Raw genomic sequence first — 19405 nt, 5'->3', positions numbered from 1 at the left:
CACTTGAGTGGGTTGAGTCACTGACGTGGTCTTCCTGTCTGGGTTGGCGCCCCCCTTGGGTTGTGCCATGGCGGAGATCGTTGTGGGCTATACTCGGCCTTGTCTTAGGACGGTAAGTTGGTGGTTGGAGACATCCCTCTAGTGGTGTGGGGGCTGTGCTTTGGCAAAGTGGGTGGGGTTATATCCTGCCTGTTTGGCCCTGTCCGGGGGTATCATCGGATGGGGCCACAGTGTCTTCTGATCCCTCCCGTCTCAGCCTCCAGTATTTATGCTGCAGTAGTTTATGTGTCGGGGGGCTAGGGTCAGTCTGTTACATCTGGAGTATTTCTCTTGTCTTATCCGGTGTCCTGTGTGTATTTAAATATGCTCTCTCTAATTCTTTCTCTCTTTCTGTCTTTCTCTCGGAGGACCTGAGCCCTAGGACCATGCCTCAGGACTACCTGGTATGATGACTCCTTGCTGTCCCCAGTCCACCTGGCCGTGCTGCTGCTCCAGTTTCAACTGTTCTGCCTGCGGCTATGGAACCCTGACCTGTTCACCGGACGTGCTTGTTGCACCCTCGACAACTACTATGATTATTATTATTATTATTTGACCATGCTGGTCATTTATGAACATTTTAACATTTTGACCATGTTCTGTTATAATATGCACCCTGCACAGCCAGAAGAGGACTGGCCACCCCTCATAGCCTGGTTCCTCTCTAGGTTTCTTCCTAGGTTTTTGGCCTTTCTAGGGAGTTTTTCCTAGGGAGTTTTTCCTAGCCACCGTGCTTCTTTCACATGCTTTGCTTGCTGTTTGGGGTTTTAGGCTGGGTTTCTGTACAGCACTTTGAGAATATCAGCTGATGTACGAAGGGCTATATAAATTTGAAATTTGATTTGATAGGCTACACGAGGAATCGGCAACATTTCTCATGTGGAATGCCAATTTGTCTGATCATTTCTACCGATCTGCGTGCCAATTTCCATACTCACATTTTTGTTTCATTTAAATGTTTAATAAGGTGTTCATATCTCAAAATAATTTACTAATAGTTGACTAATTGGGGACATAACCCTAATGGATTATGCACCCAATGCATATGGTTCTGATAAATGGCTGGTAAATTGAAGTCTTACATTCACATTACATTTTAGTCACTTAGCAGACGCTCTTATCCAGAGCGACTTACAGTAGTGAATGCATACATTTTTTTTCCCCCGTACTGGTCCCCCCGTGGGAATCGAACCCACAACCCTGGCGTTGCAAACACCATGCTCTACCAACTGAGCCACACGGGACGGGACCAGTCACATTGTCTGGCGCCACATTTTCCTAATGGAAACCCTGAGGCACGCACAGGTGCAGGCACACACAAAGGGTCACTTAAGGTCATGAAGAAATTTTGATAACTTTCCAAAAATCACCAGGTTTTTCCAGAAATCCCGGTTGGAGGGCCCCCGCAATCATGAAGGAATAAGCATGGAAGGGAATCCTCCAACAGGAATTTTGCAAGCCTACATCCACATGATATCATAAAATCAGAGAACTGTTAAAAGAAGAAGGCTACTTACCGTCGCCTCAATTTTCAATTCAACATTTATTTCGCAGACGTTAGAAAGACTGCTCACATTGTGTATCCGTGCACCCCTACAGCCACATCACTACCCATAATAAAAGTGAAACTGAACCATTTGAAGACAGCTGTTCATCTATAAGTAATGTCCTTTAAATATGGATGGGAAGCAGCTGATGTGGGGATGGATGATGATGTAACACAAGGAAGGAAGCTGGTTTTAACACAAAAGGGCCTGGAGGGGATAGCTGGGTAAGGGGGCAAAGGGCACAGTGGAATAGAGGGTGATGCTGAACCACAAAACGGTACACTGCAACGACAACTAGGCTGGTATCTAAGCAAATTGACCACAGCAAGGATAGCTTTTTTCACTAAAACTAACTGATTTAGCAACTGGTTGCATGCCCTTGCACACAAACACACAGCTATGCTATATTTTATGCGTCTCTACACTTGTCCACTACACTTGAGCTCGGCAGTGAGCATCAAGCTAACGTTGTCTATTAGGGACTAGTCGCTCTTCCTTGAACCCTACCATTGACTCGCTGTGACGTCGCTGGCGGTCACCGGCTGTGTCCGAAAACGACCGCTAGCCATGCGGCTCCCTTCAGACACCCCCCTTAGCAACCGGAGGGGTCGGCGACGCGCGGTTGACCCCGCCCCTGGCTTGACTGGCGGGTGAAGGGGAGGGGCCACGACATGCAACGTTTCCATGCTAGAGTCCAAACAGAGAAGAACAAGAAGAAAAAGGAGAAAAAAAGAAAGAATAACGGAGAATGAAAGATGAGGGGAAGTAGGAAAGAATGTGAAGAAAAACAGACAGCCAGAGTGAACCAAGAAGTCATAAATCAAACACTTATTTCAGTGTTTCCCCAACTCCGGTCCTCGAGTAACCCCAACAGCAAGCAGCTGTGCTTGTCCAGAGATACAAACAAAATGTGTGCTGTCGGGGGTACTCAAACACTCGTCTCTATGGATCACGCAGAGATTGTGATGCTCTCAGCTACCAGACAGACACCATCTTCGATAACCGTCACAAAGCCTGAATGATAATTGTGTTAGTACAAAAGGGCCTAGCGCATGGCTCTCCAACCATGTTCCTGGAGAACCTACAAGACGGTAGCTCTCCAGGAACAGGGTTGGAGAACCCTGGCCTAGTGAATGAAAAGGGGAGGGGCATTTTTAGATAATGAAATGGAATGCAAATTGGATAAATGTTCAATAATTCATTATTGCCCTGAACATGCATGAAAGGTCAATTTTATTCCGTATGGGTTTTACTAGCGAGGATGCAGCAGTACCCAGGGATTTTTGAAAATTAGGCTAATTCGTGACTAAGCATGCTGCGTATTATCTCAGAGGGGGAAAGTCAATGGCCAATACTACTGAGCCCGTATTCAAAGATATTCTCAAGATTAGTAAGATCAGGTCCTCCCTGTTTATTATAATCTGAAAGGCAAAACTGATTCTGCAACACAAAAACTCTTTGTGAAAATGGGCCCAGATCTTTGAGGTTACTAGATCCTCTTCTTCCGCTGCTTCAGGAAGTCCCAAAGAGGTGACCTGCCTGCTACGTTGCAGATAGTTTAGTCTTGTCAACATATTAGGCCTACAGACATAAATAATGACATACTAGGGATGTGCATCTTTCCATTTCAAGACGATTCAATAGGCATCTAGATACATGAGCTCCGATAAGATGCAGGAACGTTACGTTTTAGGTTGAAAAGATTCGGTGATAACATGTTGCATAAACACATTCATTTTACATTCTAAATTAAAATCTGCTGGGCCTCTGAGCTTTTACAAAGAGTTTCAGTCTGAGCTGTGTGTGTGTGTGTGTGTGTATAAACGTGTAAACGATGTATGTACTATGCAGGCACCTGAGCTGAGCCATAAGGGAGACTAGGCATCTACCATCCCACTAACCACTAGATTATGGGGTAAAATGTAGCCTGTTTTTTATCCCCCCACTTTGGTTCTGAAATCACCATCACCCACTAATCATGTTTAAGCTAGTAATGTACCAATATGTATTATTAACAAATTAGCTATGACAATTAATATTTATAGCACAATTCTGGATTTCACCGCCCCCCCCCACATCTCAAAATGTAATGGTTTTGACCCTTTGGAAGTTTAGTGAGTTTCTTTTCTCCTCCCGCTTTGGCCATGCAGGGCGCCTGCAAAATATTTGTGGTCCTTGTTACGAAATTATCAACTTTACCCTGTATATCTAAAAATGGCCATATATACACTTATTGTTTAAAGCAAAACTACAAAAACTATTGCTGGTGAACCTGAAAAATCAAATCTATTGTAAGTCCCATTCAGCAAGTAGCCTAATGTATAGCCAGATGAGAGTTGCGTCTCCAGTAGCTTAAGTCCAGTAAAACACAATTTTCAACAGAGCATCAGTGAATCATTACATCCCTTTAAACTACTATTGAAAAATAATACTTAACTGGAGGTAGGGCTGGGCGATATGGCCAAAATATCATATCAAGATATTTCAAATTTGAGATGGTATTTTATGTTTTGAATAATACAAGTTCTAAATATGCTTCATGAGTAGTGCGTGACCCTAGGGTGGAACCTATATATATTCTAAGTGGTTTTAAAAATGGGGCTCCCCCTCTTCTGATTGAACAGTATAAAACAATCAAAACTTGAACCAAATATTATTCAGCATTCCATTTCTGTATTTCCTTCACTAATTAGTTATCATTTCCAGTGTACCACATTTGTTTTGTCTTTGTAAGCCTCTATTTTGTGGAAAAAGTCACTTTTCCTTTATCCGAATAATTATTCTCTATGACCAAATTATTTTCAATGGATTCATTGGCAGTTCTTATTTTCGCCACAAGGGGCATTGTGCCAATTTCTAGGGTGCTTTTGGCAACAGTGCAGCCTAACAGGCAATATTAATGGCAAAAAAGTATGTGCGCGGCTGAAGCTCTTGCTAGAAAATTAGCAGTTCTCAACTGTTAGCAGTCTTTTACTGGCGGTAAGAATGGATGATTATCATTTTGAATGTCATCATATAGTTCGGCCTATTATTACATTTATATTATATTTAACAAACCAAACATTGAAATAGCGTTATGTAAGGTAAAGTAAAAATCCAAACCTGTCCATGTATCAATACTGGTATATAGTAAAATACGGTTTACCGCTAAGCCTGGAGGCCAGTGTCTTTGGTTAATCTGGAATTGAATCACTTCCAACACCACAATTACTGGCGTTTACTACAAGCACTGCATGGGTTTACACAGCACAAAACAACACTTGGCCGAGGAAGAGCGGTTTGACCACCCACCCACTAGGTTATACCAGACCAAAAAAAATATTGGTAGACCGAGTCATCTGCTCTTTCGACCAATCGATTGGTAAAAATGTTTAAACATGTATTTTTCAATATATAGACACAACCTGTTTGAATAAAGTCAACTATATGTAGGCTACTGAGCTTGCCTGAGGCTTTAAGCACTGCAAATAAAATTGAAGACACAGAAATGACTAAAGAGGGAGCCAGAGATCAATATAGCCTAACCAGTAGAAGAAAAAAACCTGTTCCCGATCTCCACCTCCTGCAAACATTGCAGCCTGCAAACATTGCAGCCCACAATGGGGAATATGCTGATAAAAATAAATATCCTATAAATCACTGCAAAGAAATTGAAACATTGTATCAACTACTAACTTGGTTCAGACTTGTGCTAGCAGACTTGCAACATTGTATAAAAAAATTCTGGGCCCTCAGAGTTCCACACCGCAGTGAGCTCCTGACAGACAGACACAGCTGTAGGCTATTTGCGCAAGGGATAAGAAGTAAATCAGGTATTTTTTGACGTCAGAGCATGATTTTTTCCCCCTTTCATTCTGAGCGGTTATCTAAAAGGGAGAGAGATGTAAATATTTTTCACATAGGCTACATTGAGGAACTATTGTCATTCTCAATAGAAGTAAAAACAGACTTTGTTTTCTTGACATTTGAGGCAAAGGAAAAAGCTCCACAGTGATGGAGAGTTAAGACAATCAGAAATAGTATCAGATCCCCAAACGGGAACATTTATAGGTCTACATTTGCACGCAGGCCAGGTAGCCTAGGCCTACTTCCGTGTGTAATCAGGTGCGTGTCCTTACTCAAGATTGACAGGAGTGCGCCAAACAAAAGACAATTCATAAATTGACAACTGGTAAATGGAATGAAATCAACCAAAACTTTCTCACAACTGTATCCTAGGTGGTGCGCTCTGAAAACAACATGTCCACTCCTACAATGACAACGGCAAGACTGTAATAATAATATATTGAAGGCTTTAACAGGAATGACCATAACCAAACAAGCATTAATGATTAGAAATGATGGGAATTAAGGGTAGGCTAAATGTACTACTGGTGATACTAGTGTACCATCCCCGCTTTTGCAATGGATTAGTCCTACCAGACAGGCGTGAATCAGACAGGTGTCTCATATGCCATACATGTCTGTATATATTGCCAGCGCTCAACTTAAAAAAAAATATCTTGGGCCACCAACAGTCTACCGACCAAACAATCGACCAGTCGACTAAATGGGGTCAGCCCTACCACCCGCACACAAAAATAAAGCATGACTGTCTTTAACCTTCTATTCCAGAACAGATAAGATAACTAATGGCTTCCTTTAAACCATTCCACTTTTAGACAACCACAGTCAGAGGGTTCAGTGAATGTGTGCAAACCAGTCCGACCCTAACATCTGAGCATAACAACATACCTGCCTTACTTAACACCCGCTCCAGCACCTGCAAACAAAAACAATGTTACGGTGTCACACTGGAATATGTTCCGGAATTCTTCCGATGGCATTGAGGAGTACACCATATCAGACACCGGCTTTATCAATAAATGCATTGAGGACGTCGTCCCCACAGTGACTGTACGTACATACCCCAACCAGGAGCCATGGATTACAGACAACATTAGCACTGAGCTAAAGGGCAGAGCTGCCACTTTCAAGAAGTGGGACTCTAACCCAGAAGCTTATAAGAAATCCCGCTATGCCCTCAGACGAAACATCAAACAGGCAAAGTGTCAATACAGGACTAAGATCGAATAATACTACACCGGCTCAGATGCTCGTCGGATGTGGCAGGGAATGCAAACTATTACAGACTACAAAAGGACGCACAGCCAAGAGCTTCCCAGTGATACGAGCCTACCAGATGAGCTAAATAACTTCTATGCTCGCTTCGAGGCAAGTAACACTGAAAAATGCATGAGAGCATCAGCTGTTCCGGACAACTATGTGATCACGCTCTCCGCAGCTGATGTAAGACCTTTAAACAGGTCAACATTCACGTCGCCAGACGGATTACCAGGATGTGTACTCTGAGCATTCGCTGACGAACTGGCAAGTGTCTTCACTGATATTTTCAACCTCTCCCTGTCTGAGTCTGTAATACCAACATGTTTCAAGCAGACCACCTTAGCGTTCTTGGGCACAGGGACTAAGGTAACCTGCCTAAATGACTACCGACCCGTAGCACTCACGTCTGAAGCCACGAAATGCTTTGAAAGGCGGGTCATGGCTCACATCAACACCATTATCCCAGAAACCCTTGACCCACTTCAATTTGCATACCACACCAACAGATCCACAGATGATGCAGTCTCTATTGCACTCCACACTGCCCTTTCACACCTGGACAAAAGGAACACCTATATGAGAATGCTATTCATTGACTACAGCTCAGCATTCAACACCATAGTGCCCTCAAAGCTCATCACTAAGCTACAGGATCATTGACTTCCTGACAGGCCGCCCCCAGGTGGTAAGGGTAGGTAACAACACATCCGCCACAGTGCTCCTCAACACGGGGGCCCCTTCAGGGGTGCATGCTCAGTCCCCTCCTTCACTCCCTGTTCACTCATGACTGCACGGCCAGGCACGACTCCAACACTATCATCAAGTTTGCCGATGACACAACAGTGGTAGGCCTGATCACCGACAACGATGAGACAGCCTATAGGGAGGAGGTCAGAGACCTGACCATGTGGGGCAAGGACAACAACCTCTCCCTCAACGTGATCAAGACAAAGGAGATGATTGTAGACTACAGGAAAAAAGGAGGACCGAGCACACCCCCATTCTCGTCCACGGGGCTGTAGTGGAGCAGGCTGAGAGCTTCAAGTTCCACATCATCAACAAACTAACGTGGTCCAAGCACACCAAGACAGTCGTGAAGATGGCACGACAATACCTATTCCCTCTCAGGAGACAGAAAAGATTTGGCATGGGTCCTCAGATCCTCAAAAGGTTTTACAGCTGCACCATCGAGAGCATCATGATGGGTTGCATCACTGCCTGGTATGGCAACTGTTCAGCCTCCGACCGCAAGGCACTACAGAGGGTAGTGCTTCTGAAGCTAAGCAGGGTTAGTCCTGGTCGGTCCCTAGATGGGAGACCAGATGCTGCTGGAAGTGGTGTTGGAGGGCCAGTAGGAGGCACTCTTTACTCAGGTCTAAAAAAATATCCCAATGCCCCAGGGCAGTGATTGCCCTGTGTAGGGTGCCGTCTTTCGGATGGGACGTTAAATGGGTGTCCTGACTCTCTGTGGTCACTAAAGATCCCATGGAACTTATCGTAAGAGTAGGGGTGTTAACCCCAGTGTCCTGGCTAAATTCCCAAGCAGTCCCTCATACTATCACGGTCACCTAATAATCCCTATCTTACATTTGGATCATTCATCCCCCTCCTCTCCAATGTAACTATTCCCCAGGTCGTTGCTGTAAATGAGAATGTGTTCTCAGTCAACTTACATGGTAAAATAAAATAAAGTGCGTACGGTCCAGTACATCACTGGGGCCAAGTTTCCTGCCATCCAGGACCTCTATACCAGGCGGTGTCAGAGGAAGACCCTAAAAATTGTCAAAGACTCCAGCCACCCTAGTCATAGACTTATTTGCTACCACACAGCAAGCAGTACCGGAGCGCCAAGTCTAGGTCCAAGAGGCTTCTAAACAGCTTCTACGCCCCAAGCCATAAGACTCCTGAACAGCTAATCAAATGGCAACCCAGACTATTTGCATTGCACCCCCTCTTTTACGCTGCTGCTACTCTCTGTTATTATCTAAGCATAGTCACTTTAACTCTACCTTCATGAACATATTACCTCGACACCGGTGCCCCTGCACATTGACTCTGTACCGTTTCCCCCTGTATATAGCCCCGCTATTGTTATTTTACCGCTGCTCTTTAATTATTTGTTATTCTTAGCTATTACTTTTTTTTGGGGGGGGGATTTTCTTAAAACTGCATTGTTGGTTAAGGGCTTGTAAGTAAGCATTTCACTGTTGTATTTGGCGCATGTGACAAATAAAATTTGATTCAACAGCATGGGCCACAAGGAGACTAGGCGATTAGGTCAGAATGTGCGATAAGACTTTTAAGCGACACGCAAGCGCGACAACACCCTCAAGCTGAATATTATCTCCACATAACAACACTTTGACTGCATGTGAAGAAACATGTAAAATGCCACAGGTCTTCCGGGAGGGCATTGCAACATAATACAATGAGTGCATGCCTTTCCTAATCAACATGTAGTAAGGAGACGATAAGATCTGACGAGCAGCCAGTCAGACTTATCTAGTTCAATAAGGAGAGGGCTGGAAGCTTTGGCACAAACTACGGTGCATGTTCTAACTCATTCAAATTCAACCCCGTACTCTCACTCATTCTCTCCTCTTTTCACTCTGTCCATCTCCCCCTCCTCTGCTACACTCATCCCCTCAAGCTGCTTGTCAGGAGCCAACAGGCTTATGCGCACTAGGCAGAATATTTGGGATGATTACAGGGAAAAGATCCCAAATGGAGGAAAGGACATGTTTTGCTTCATCCATGTGCAGACATCGAGGACATTGTTGGCAGTGAATGAGTTTTGCTCCCAAATCTCCACTCCCTATGCAGCATTTCCATGTTGGTTTATTCTCAAAAAGGCCAAAACACTCCCATTCCGACGAATAGCTGTAAATTGAACCATAACAAGAAGCTAAGATGTCATAACACGCAGCAAAACATGTCTCAGCAAAAGCATTTGGCATATGTGCCATTTCCCAACTGACTGAATTTGTCCATCTCTGGACATTCCAGAATGGTTCCCTCCAAAAAAGGAGTGATATGATAGCAGCATGACTAACCTATCCTGATCTCTAATAAGGATGGGGTGTATGGTGATGAACCACTGACAATGGCAGCTTTCCCCTTAGGCCCCTATAGCAACGTCCAACCCTCTGGCAGAACAACTGTCAATTGAAACCAGGCGGGTGGAGGCTGCAAAAGAGCTAGGCGTGGACAGGGGGAGTTGACTGGACTCACCTGTGATTAGAGTTAAGCCTCTTGGTGGCAGCAGGCTTTGAGGGGGCAGGTGTATCCAGTTGGGCCTCTTCATCCCCCCCGGTGTCCTGGGAGGACTCGCTGCCAACAGACTCTTCGCGGTCTTCCATCCTACTCCTGGAGGCCCGGCTAGATAACGTCTGCTCGGACTTGGAGCTTTTGTCCTCCGGCTTCTCTTTCTCAGAAGTCTCACCAGCTTTCCTGTCCCTCCTGGTGTATTTAGAGCCGGCTTCCTCTGTGTTTCCGTAGCGCTCCGCCAGCTCTCTCCTCCTCTCGGCTTTGTAGCGGGCGATGCGCTCAGCCTTGGTCTCCAAGGCAGAGTTCTGGATGGTGTCTACGGCATCCATTTTGTTGTGCCTCCTTTTAAGTCCTCTCGCTTCACTCAATATCCGGGGGTTTGAGGAGCCTCCTCTCCACTGGACACCACCAGATCAAAAGGAGTCACGATAGTTGTTCAGACGTTGATGGTTTTGCAGTTGGTCTCCCCTCGAAGGATGATGGACCACTTCATTAAAATCATCTCACTGTTGAAACAATCAAGAGAGACAACATTTGTATTGCAACAAGCGAAAAGGCTATGCGAGACTTCCAAACACTTAACAAAAATCACCAGGACTGGGCCATTAGGATATATGCGGTCTCTGCTGGGTGCAATGGGAACTGGATGGAACTGCCTGGATAAACAAGAGCCCAACCCTGCCTAGCCCAACCCCAGCTAATGAACCCCCGGTGAGAGTGAAGTCAGCCAACTCAGCTCAAAGACAATACAGGCCCCACAGCAGACTGCCGCACCGAGACTCTCACATAACCTCTCAAGGATATTTAATCCCCTCACATGGAGGAAAAGAGAGAGAGAGAGAGAGAGAGAGAGAGAGAGAGAGAGAGAGAGAGAGAGAATCAGAGAATCAGAGAATCAGAGAATCAGAAAAAGAGTGGGAAAACAGCCGTCCAACAGAAATTCTCAATCTACAGTTTCTCAACATTCAGTTAACTGGAGGCAAATATCCTCGCTTAATCTGGACTTGAAAGGCATCCAACGCTACAAATCATTCCATGTTTACTACGGCAAGCACTGCACAGGCTTACCAAAACAGCAAAAGCCACTTGGCTTAAGAGACGTTCCACAATTACGGACGCAAATAAACTCACACCAGTAAAAATCCACACAACCAAGTGAACCATCGGCATGCCCAGAACACTATACACAAAGCACAAAAACACCCCAGGAGCTGGAGAGAAAGTAATGGGTATGTGGAGGTATGTTTATAGAAGTGGGGGCAGGGACTGGGGGTTAACGTGACGCTCTGGGATCCCTACAGTAAAGGGGCAAGGGGTAATTTAGCACATCTGGGATTGCACATTCAATGGCGCTTAGTCGGGGGGGTAATAGAGAGAGGGGGAGAGTAGAGAGGCAAGGACTCTACAGGAGAGAAGAAAGAGGGGGGAAGAAAGTGTGGGGGTAGGGTTGTGCAAGAGGGGAAGGGGAGTCAGAAGAAAGTAGATCGGATGACAGAGAAGAAGAGAAAGGGAGAGGGGTTGCAGAAGGGAGAAGGTAGTGGATGGAAGGGGGAGAACAGAAGAGGTGGGTGTCAGACTATAGAATATTGGAAAATCGATAGTTATATATTGGGATATTATTTTTGACAATATACCGCATTGACAATATAATTTTTGCTCTAGTTTGCTGTACCCGCACCAAAACTCCAGTATTTTTCCTTCATAGCTAATTCTCCATCTTTTTAAATAGGGAGCTCATTTGTTCTCAGAACTTTTATTTCCAAGACTGATCAAAACTTGTTTTTTCATGGCCCTCTTGTCCCTCTGCAGCAGAGATACTGTAATGTTGAGCAACATATTTGGAACATCGAATCGCAATACATATATAGAATAATGAGTATCATGAGAATCGCAATACATATCGTATCGTCACCTAGGTATCGTGATAATATCATACCGCGAGGTCCCTGGCAATTCCCTGCACTACTAGAGTAAATTAGCTCAGTCTTGGGGGGACCATTTCTGTAATGGTGACAGGGGTTCATAAATCTCCCAATGTACACCAACCATCTGCAGAGCCAAATAGTGGACGAAGAAATTAGGCCCCCCCCCTTCATTCAAAAATAAGGCTGGGAAATATTACACAACAAATGTGTGTGTGAGCAAGCATGTGTGTGTCTAACTTGACCTCATCCACCTCCACCTATCAAACTGTTGTTGGAACAATGAGGACCACAATAGCGCCACTGGAACAGCTTGAAGACATCAGCCGAACAAACCCATACTGTGAAAATCTGCTGGATGAAAACTATTAGCTGACCTTGTGTAGGATTTGCTGCCAGGCTCTAGCTACGGAGAGACATTCACTACAACCAGCCATTCAGTGACCTATAGTGCCTTCAGAAAAGTATTCATAACCCTTGACTTATTCCACATATTGTTGTGTTACAGCCTGGATTCAAAATGGATGATGATATAGATTTTCTTTCTCACCCATCTACACACAATACCCCATAATGAAAAAGTGAAAACATGTTCTTTTCACATGACAGCAGGCCTGGAGTTTGGAAAAAGGCATGCTATGATGATGCTTTTCAGCAGCAGGGACAAGGAGACTGGTATTGATAGAGGGAACAATGAATGGAGCCAAATCCTTGACGAGAACCTGCTTCAGAGTGCAAACGACCTTAGACTGGGGTGAAGATTTAGGTTCCAACAGGACAAGGACCCCAAGTATACTGCCAAAGCAACGCTGGAATGGTTTCAGAACAAGAAAGTCCTTGAGTGGCCCAGCCAAATCTAAGACTTGAATCCCATTGAAAATCTGTGGAAAGACTTGCTGTTCACTGCCGCTCCCCATCTAACATAACAGAGCTTGAGAAAATCTGCAAGGAAGAAGTGGGAGAAAATTCCTAAATCCAGATGTGCAAAGCTGATCCACACATACCCAAGACGACTCAAAGCTGTAATCGCCGCCAAAGATGCTTCAACAAAGTATTGACTCTGGTGTGAATACTCATTTAATTGACATATTTCTATATTTAACATGTTTAACAAATTTGCTAAAAATTCTAAAAATATGTTCTCCCTGTCATTATGAGGTATTGTGTGTAGACGGGTGGGAAAGATATGCATACATTTTGATTTCATGCTGTAACAAAATGTGAAATTAGTCAAGGGGTATGAATACTTTATGAAGGCGCTGTAGCATAATAAATGCGAAATCAATTTGAAGCAGTGCACCTTCCACTCCTTGCTCAATGTTTCATTCTAGCCTGTGATGATGTAAGGACAAGCGGAATCCCTGGGGTTATTTGGCTTTATGAGTTTACAAACTTGCTCCAACTTTTGATGGAATATTCGGGAAACAAAATTGGATTTTCTTGATGATAAAGAAAACTCTACTTCAACGGTCACCAACCGGTCGATTGAGAAACCAAAATACAAACTCTGCCTACCTGGCGGACCGGGAGATTTGCGGCTAAATCGAGTGCGCTTACTGTGCATAGCTCCAATCACCGTGCCACTAGCTTCCACGACCCCGGCCACAGCAAAGTTTGGTTACTAGCCTACGTGAGATTGTATAACCATGACCAGAGAGAGACTGTCAGAGAATACAGCAAATATCTGCGGTGTTGATGAGTGAGTTTTTATTCAGGACTGTCAACGCTGTTTTTATTCAACACTATTGCAAAACATAAAAACACGCTTCTCCCTACTTCCACTGGCGCTGCAGCTGCAATTAATGAGTAGCCAAGTGTATTGATAGCCCTGTGTTTGTATTACTATCATTAGCAGCTCGTCATGTCTGTTTTAATATCAAGGAATATTTCACTTTATCTGGTCAAAGAAACAATGTGAATTTGTGCATGAGGCAGATGTGGATGAGGTACAACTCGAATTCAAAGTTTACAGTTGTCTTGAAAGCACAATGAATATCAGATGCAAGTCCCATCAGTCTAGTAAAATAAAATATTATTTCAATTTATGCACAACTGTGCCTCGCGAGCACTACACCAACTTATCTATTTTGTTATCAAAGCTCAAGTTTTGAAATATACTATTGCCTGAGAATAATAATATTGGCAGCCCAGGCCAGGCATATAGCCAATATGCTGTGATAAATGTATTAGTCCTACTGCACAAACCTCATTCCTAGAGAACTGTTTTTATTAGGTTAATGTTACATTTTTTTAGTCATGATTTATTGTTTATTAAATCGGAGCGGTAGATCTCCGCTTGCTTTTTGACTGCGAAAGGGATCTTGACTCAGAAAAGGTAGGTGACCACTGCTCTTCTCGGTGCTGGGCCAGTTAGAGGACTGTATTATGGAGTTTCCTTTAAGCTCAGCTTTGTTTGAGCACCAGATAAAAATCAAGAGTTGCTTCGACCCAAGTTAGCCTGCTAATTCATCTCGCTTCATACCTCACTACCCTGGGATTCTCCCTGACCTGAGTTGAGTAGATAGTCTCCGGGCATCGAAAACTCATGCGGCCATTGGTTTCTAACTCACCCAATATCAATCCCAAACATAGGCTTATAAATCTCCTAATGAAGGCAACATTTCCCTTGAGGTTTCAATGTTGATTTCGGGCCTCTGAATACACTGACGTAATTCACAAAGTCATCCCAGAGTCCACTCTGTATTACTCTCTCACTACCTATAAAAGGAGTTTTGAATAACACACTAAAGCTTGATCATGCAGATCGAAAACAAAGAGCCTGCTTTGTTTGGAAGCCGACTTTGTTATTTCAACCGAACAAGGAGAAGAAAATCAAAGTCGTGAGTCATACTGAAGATATTATCACCCCTATTAGGGAACAGTGAACTCACCCAAAGACATGTAAAACATTTTTTAATTTTTTTTTATTACCCTTTACCTTATGGTATTTGAAAAAATAAGTTGCACCATGGCTGGAGAGCATGTGGGAACATGCAAAGCTAAAGGCACAGAGAAGCTCTCTCAATAAGCCAGTGTCTGAGAGACACTAGTAATGTCCCTGTAAAATAACAGATGTTAGGCTGATTAAAGAAGAAAAACTCACAATAGAACAGACCTCATCTATTTCAATGAAGTAATGGCTGTTCAAACCACATATCTTTGTTTTGTGGTTTTGTTGAGTGACAACAGTCAATGTGTCCGAAGAGATAAAACCCCAAAACATGGCATTTCTATGTATTGCAAAAGAAGATAGTATTACTGTATTACTATTTATTTTTATTCTAAACAATACCAGTCAATCACTCTATCATTTAGGCTTGTCCAGATTGGATGTGTAAATATGGCTCTACCATGCCATGTAAACAAAGTCCACATCCAGTGTTTGACAGCATGAGTGAGGTCTGACATGTCCTTGCCGCAGGGGAGAGGTTGTGGGCCTTGAGAGGAACCTCTGTCTCAACAATGTCCAAGTATGTCACTTCCTGACTGTGAATCATATCCTCTTTCATAAAAGCACAATTAAATGGCAGCATTATATTCACCATAAGCTAGGCAACTCTCCAAAACCCTCGGTCTTGGGGGTGTTGGGTAAAGAGGGGGCACTGGTTTTTAATGGGTTCAAATGGCAGATTTCCCCTCACATACAAACTTCAATCCATGATCATGATGTTTTCTTTTTTTCTTTCCCGAGTTACAGACCACTAGCATGCAGCCTTGCCCATCACATGCAAATCTCAGCAGTTATAAGAGTCCACCTTTTTGACCTTGTGGGAGATCTGTCGACATGCCCTTGAGCAGGGCGTTGATCCTGGTTGCTTCTGTGCGTCGCTCTGGATGGGAGTCTGTTAGATGACTAATGTGATGTAGTTGTTGAGTTGCTTCACTGCAACTATATTGTACATTTTAAACATTCAATAAAACATTTTTTTTTAAAGAGTCCATCCACTTATGGAGCCCGTATGCCACATGAGGGTAGATACTACTCCAGCCCAGTGGATTAAAGAACCTTGACTCTGAGGGAAGAGACTTTCCCCATGATCTTTTACGATGACATCCCATCCTAACATTTATCTACGGTCGCCTTATCTTCTTGACCTGTAACAAATCCAACAGGTCGGATGATTCACATAGGGAAACAACATGGAGTTGAGAACTCAATAGCCTGTGCTCTAAATAGGCTTTAAAATCAGCCATTGAAAATACAGTTCAAATCAAATGTTATTGGTCACATACACATGGTTAGCAGATGTTAACGCGAGTGTAGCGAAATGCTTGTGCTTCTAGTTCCAACAGTGCAGTAATATCTAACAAGTAATCTAACAATTCCCCAACAACTACCTAATACACACAAATCTAAAGGGGTGAATGAGAATATGTACATATAAGTATATGGATGAGCGATGGCCAAGCGGCATAGGCAAGGTGCAGTAGATGGTATAAAACACAGTATATATACACGTGATATGAGTAATGTAAGATATGTAAACATTACTAAAGTGGCATTATTTAAAGTGGCATTGTTTAAAGTGACTAGTGATCCATTTATTAAAGTGTCCAGTGATTGGGTCTCAGTGTAGGCAGCAGCCTCACTGAGTTAGTGATGGCTATTTAACAGTCCGATGGCCTTGAGATGGAAGCTGTTTTTCAATCTCTTGGTCCCAGCTTTGATGCACCTGTACTGACCTCACCTTCTGGATGGTAGCGGTGTGAACAGGCAGTGGCTCGGCTAGCTGTTGTCATTGATGATCTTTTTGGCCTTCCTGTGACAACAGGGGCTGTAGGTGTCATGGAGAGCAGGTAGTTTGCCCCCGGTGATGCGTTGTGCAGACCGCACCACCCTCTGGAGAGCCTTGCGGTTGAGGGGGGGGCGCAGTCTTTGTTAGCGATCAGCGACGGTGGCACTGTATTATCCTCAAAGCGAGCAAAGAAGGTGTTTAGTTTGTCTGGAAGCGTGACGTCGGTATTCGTGACGTTTTTGTTTTTGTAGGCCGTGATTTCCTGTAGACCCTGCCACATACGTCTCATGTATGAGCCGTTGAATTGCGACTCCACCTTGTCCCTATACCGGCATTTCACTTGTTTTATTGCCTTGCGGAGCGAATAACTACACTGTTTATATACAGCCATATCTCCAAACCTCTTTCAGCCATATCTCCAAACCTCTTTCTAGGTGGTTCACGCTTTCAGTTTTACGTGAATGCCAACCTTCCATCCACGGTTTCTGGTTAGGGTAGGTTTTAATGGTCACAGTGGGTACGACGTCTCCAATGCACTAATTTATAAAACGCACTCACCGAGTCAGTGTATAGGTCAATATTGTCTTCTGAGGCTGATCTGAACATATTCCAGTCCGCGTGATCAAAACTTGAACCTACATGAGGTTCAAATAAAGTGCTGTCAATCAGTGGTGTAAAGTACTTAAGTAAAAATACTTGAAAGTACTACTTAAGTAGTTTTTTTATATATCTGTACTTTACTATTTATATTTGACAACTTTTACTTTACTACATTCCTTAAAAAATATATATATTTTAAAGTACTTTTTACTCCATACTTTTTCCCTGACACCCAAAAGTACTCGATACATTTTGAATGCTTAGCAGGACAGGAAAATGGTCTAATTCCCACACTTATCAATAGAACATCCCTGGTCATCCCAACTGCCTCTGATCTGGCGGACTCACCAAACGCATGCTTCGTCTGGAAATGATGTCTGAATGTTGGAGCATGCCCCTAACTATCCGTAAATAAATTAAAAAAACAAGAAAATGGTGCCGCCTGGTTTGCTTATTATAAGGAATTTTAAATGAATTATACTTTTGATACTTAAGTACATTTTAGCAATAACATTTACTTTTGATACTTAAGTACATTTAAAGCCAAATACTTTTAGACTTTTACTCAAGTAGGATTTTACTGGGTGACTCACTTTTACTTGAGTCATTTTATATTAAGGTATCTTTACTTTTACTCAAGTATGACAATTGGGTACTTTTTCCACCACTGCTGTCAATGCACCCTTCCCTGGTTTGAAAGTTTACAAAGCAGATACAGAATTCATAGTTCACCGTGTACATTAATAGGTGCAGGTGACAGTGGGACTGTCGACATGAGTGTGTGTGTGAGGGGGTGGGGGAAAAAGGGACAGGATCAGGCTACTTTAGTGACTGGTCTTCGAGGTTAAGGACCATAGCAGCGTGCAAAGGAGGGAGGGGGGGGTTGGTTGTGGCCAATGGTGCGGTTTTAGAGGCTCTCCTCTTTGCTGGAGACATTTGGTTGTTTTAAAGCTGGTTTCCTGCAATTCTACACATTTTGCCATGGGGCAGAGAGAATTTCCAGTTTTAAAGCAAATTTCCTGCAATTATACACATTTTGCTATGGCTTATGCCTTATTCTATCTCAGTGACTCAAACATTTTAACGAAATAGGGGCCTCATGCCATGACATTTTTGGAATTTCAGATTCTCCCACTTTTTTGGAGGGGGGCAGCTATGATTTATCAGCGGCGATGATTTAGCAACTATGCTCTTCATGATAATCACAGCTGATTTACGGATTACAACAGCTGAGTGTTGTAAGAAATTTCTCACCAGCTACTCATGCAACAGCACCATTTCATACAACAACAAGAACCGTAGAAGGGAGGGGGGTCACAACACGACAGGATCCCATTTCCTAGTCCACCTTTTGAACCTCATCTTCATTCGTCACAGCTCACTGGTGTCAATATCTAAACGTATGAAGAACGGGCCATCTTTGGAAAAACATACCACACATAGGACCTTGGAGTTTAGCTGCATTTATGAACAAGTTCATGTGTTCATTCTTTATAGTCTGGGACAAGGCCCAGGCATATAAGCTGCCTCAGGGGCCAAACCACTGACCTGTAGTCCATTAGTCTTCAGATTCTTTAGGAACTCGCATGTCCACACAAGAACATGGGGCAGGAATGCAGCCACCACCCTTGGATCAATTTGGGAGCAAGGGAAAAAACTGCTTTGGCTGTATGCATTTCTGACAGTATGCATGTGACAGTAACACTCTTGGAATTAGTTAAAAGGAATGTCAAAACTGGGGTATCTATTCAAAAAGGCACAATTCTGGTTGTACACAAGCTCTTGTCAGTTCATCTATCAAATGATTATCAGTTAGTTGCACTACCCCTTTAAAATATACCACAGAAACCACAGCTACTGCAAGACATCAGTCTCTAAATGACAGGAGTCGCAGCACCAATGTAATGAACACTGGCCCTAAATGCTGACTCACTGTAAGTGTCTGGTAATACCTTTTTAACAAGACACTCAATTACCATGTTAGGCTAATGACCAAGTGTAGTTCATAACACAAACACTCAATTGACAATTAATTGGTTTAAAGTGAAGCGATGCACTAACATGCACGTAAACACTTTTGTTTGAAACAGATGCAAAGCCCAATGCTTTGGAAAGTCTGGAATATCTGTTGAGTGAAAATGCTTTGCAGTTATAAAATTGAGGAAGAGCTTTGAAGCTCAATAGTTAT

At 43.4% G+C, this 19405-nt stretch overlaps 1 protein-coding gene across 5 annotated transcripts in view; it reads right to left on the bottom strand.

Annotated features, from left to right (window-relative positions):
* svild (supervillin d) overlaps positions 1 to 19405 on the bottom strand; it is a 116011-nt gene that overhangs the window by 72968 nt on the left and 23638 nt on the right. For 4 of the 5 annotated variants that reach the window (XM_014158664.2, XM_014158666.2, XM_045702581.1 and 1 more), the window contains exon 2: positions 9924 to 10465. The exons of the other annotated variant lie outside the window; for it this stretch is intronic. In XM_014158664.2, coding sequence (XP_014014139.1) covers positions 9924 to 10288 — 365 coding nt within the window. In that variant the 5' untranslated portion in view covers positions 10289 to 10465. The remainder of the gene's footprint in view (positions 1 to 9923; positions 10466 to 19405) is intronic. 5 annotated transcript variants of the gene reach the window in all.

This window comes from Salmo salar, chromosome ssa19 (genome assembly GCF_905237065.1).
Source record: "Salmo salar chromosome ssa19, Ssal_v3.1, whole genome shotgun sequence".
NCBI lineage: Eukaryota > Metazoa > Chordata > Actinopteri > Salmoniformes > Salmonidae > Salmo > Salmo salar.
This window is presented reverse-complemented; position numbering and strand designations above follow the sequence as displayed.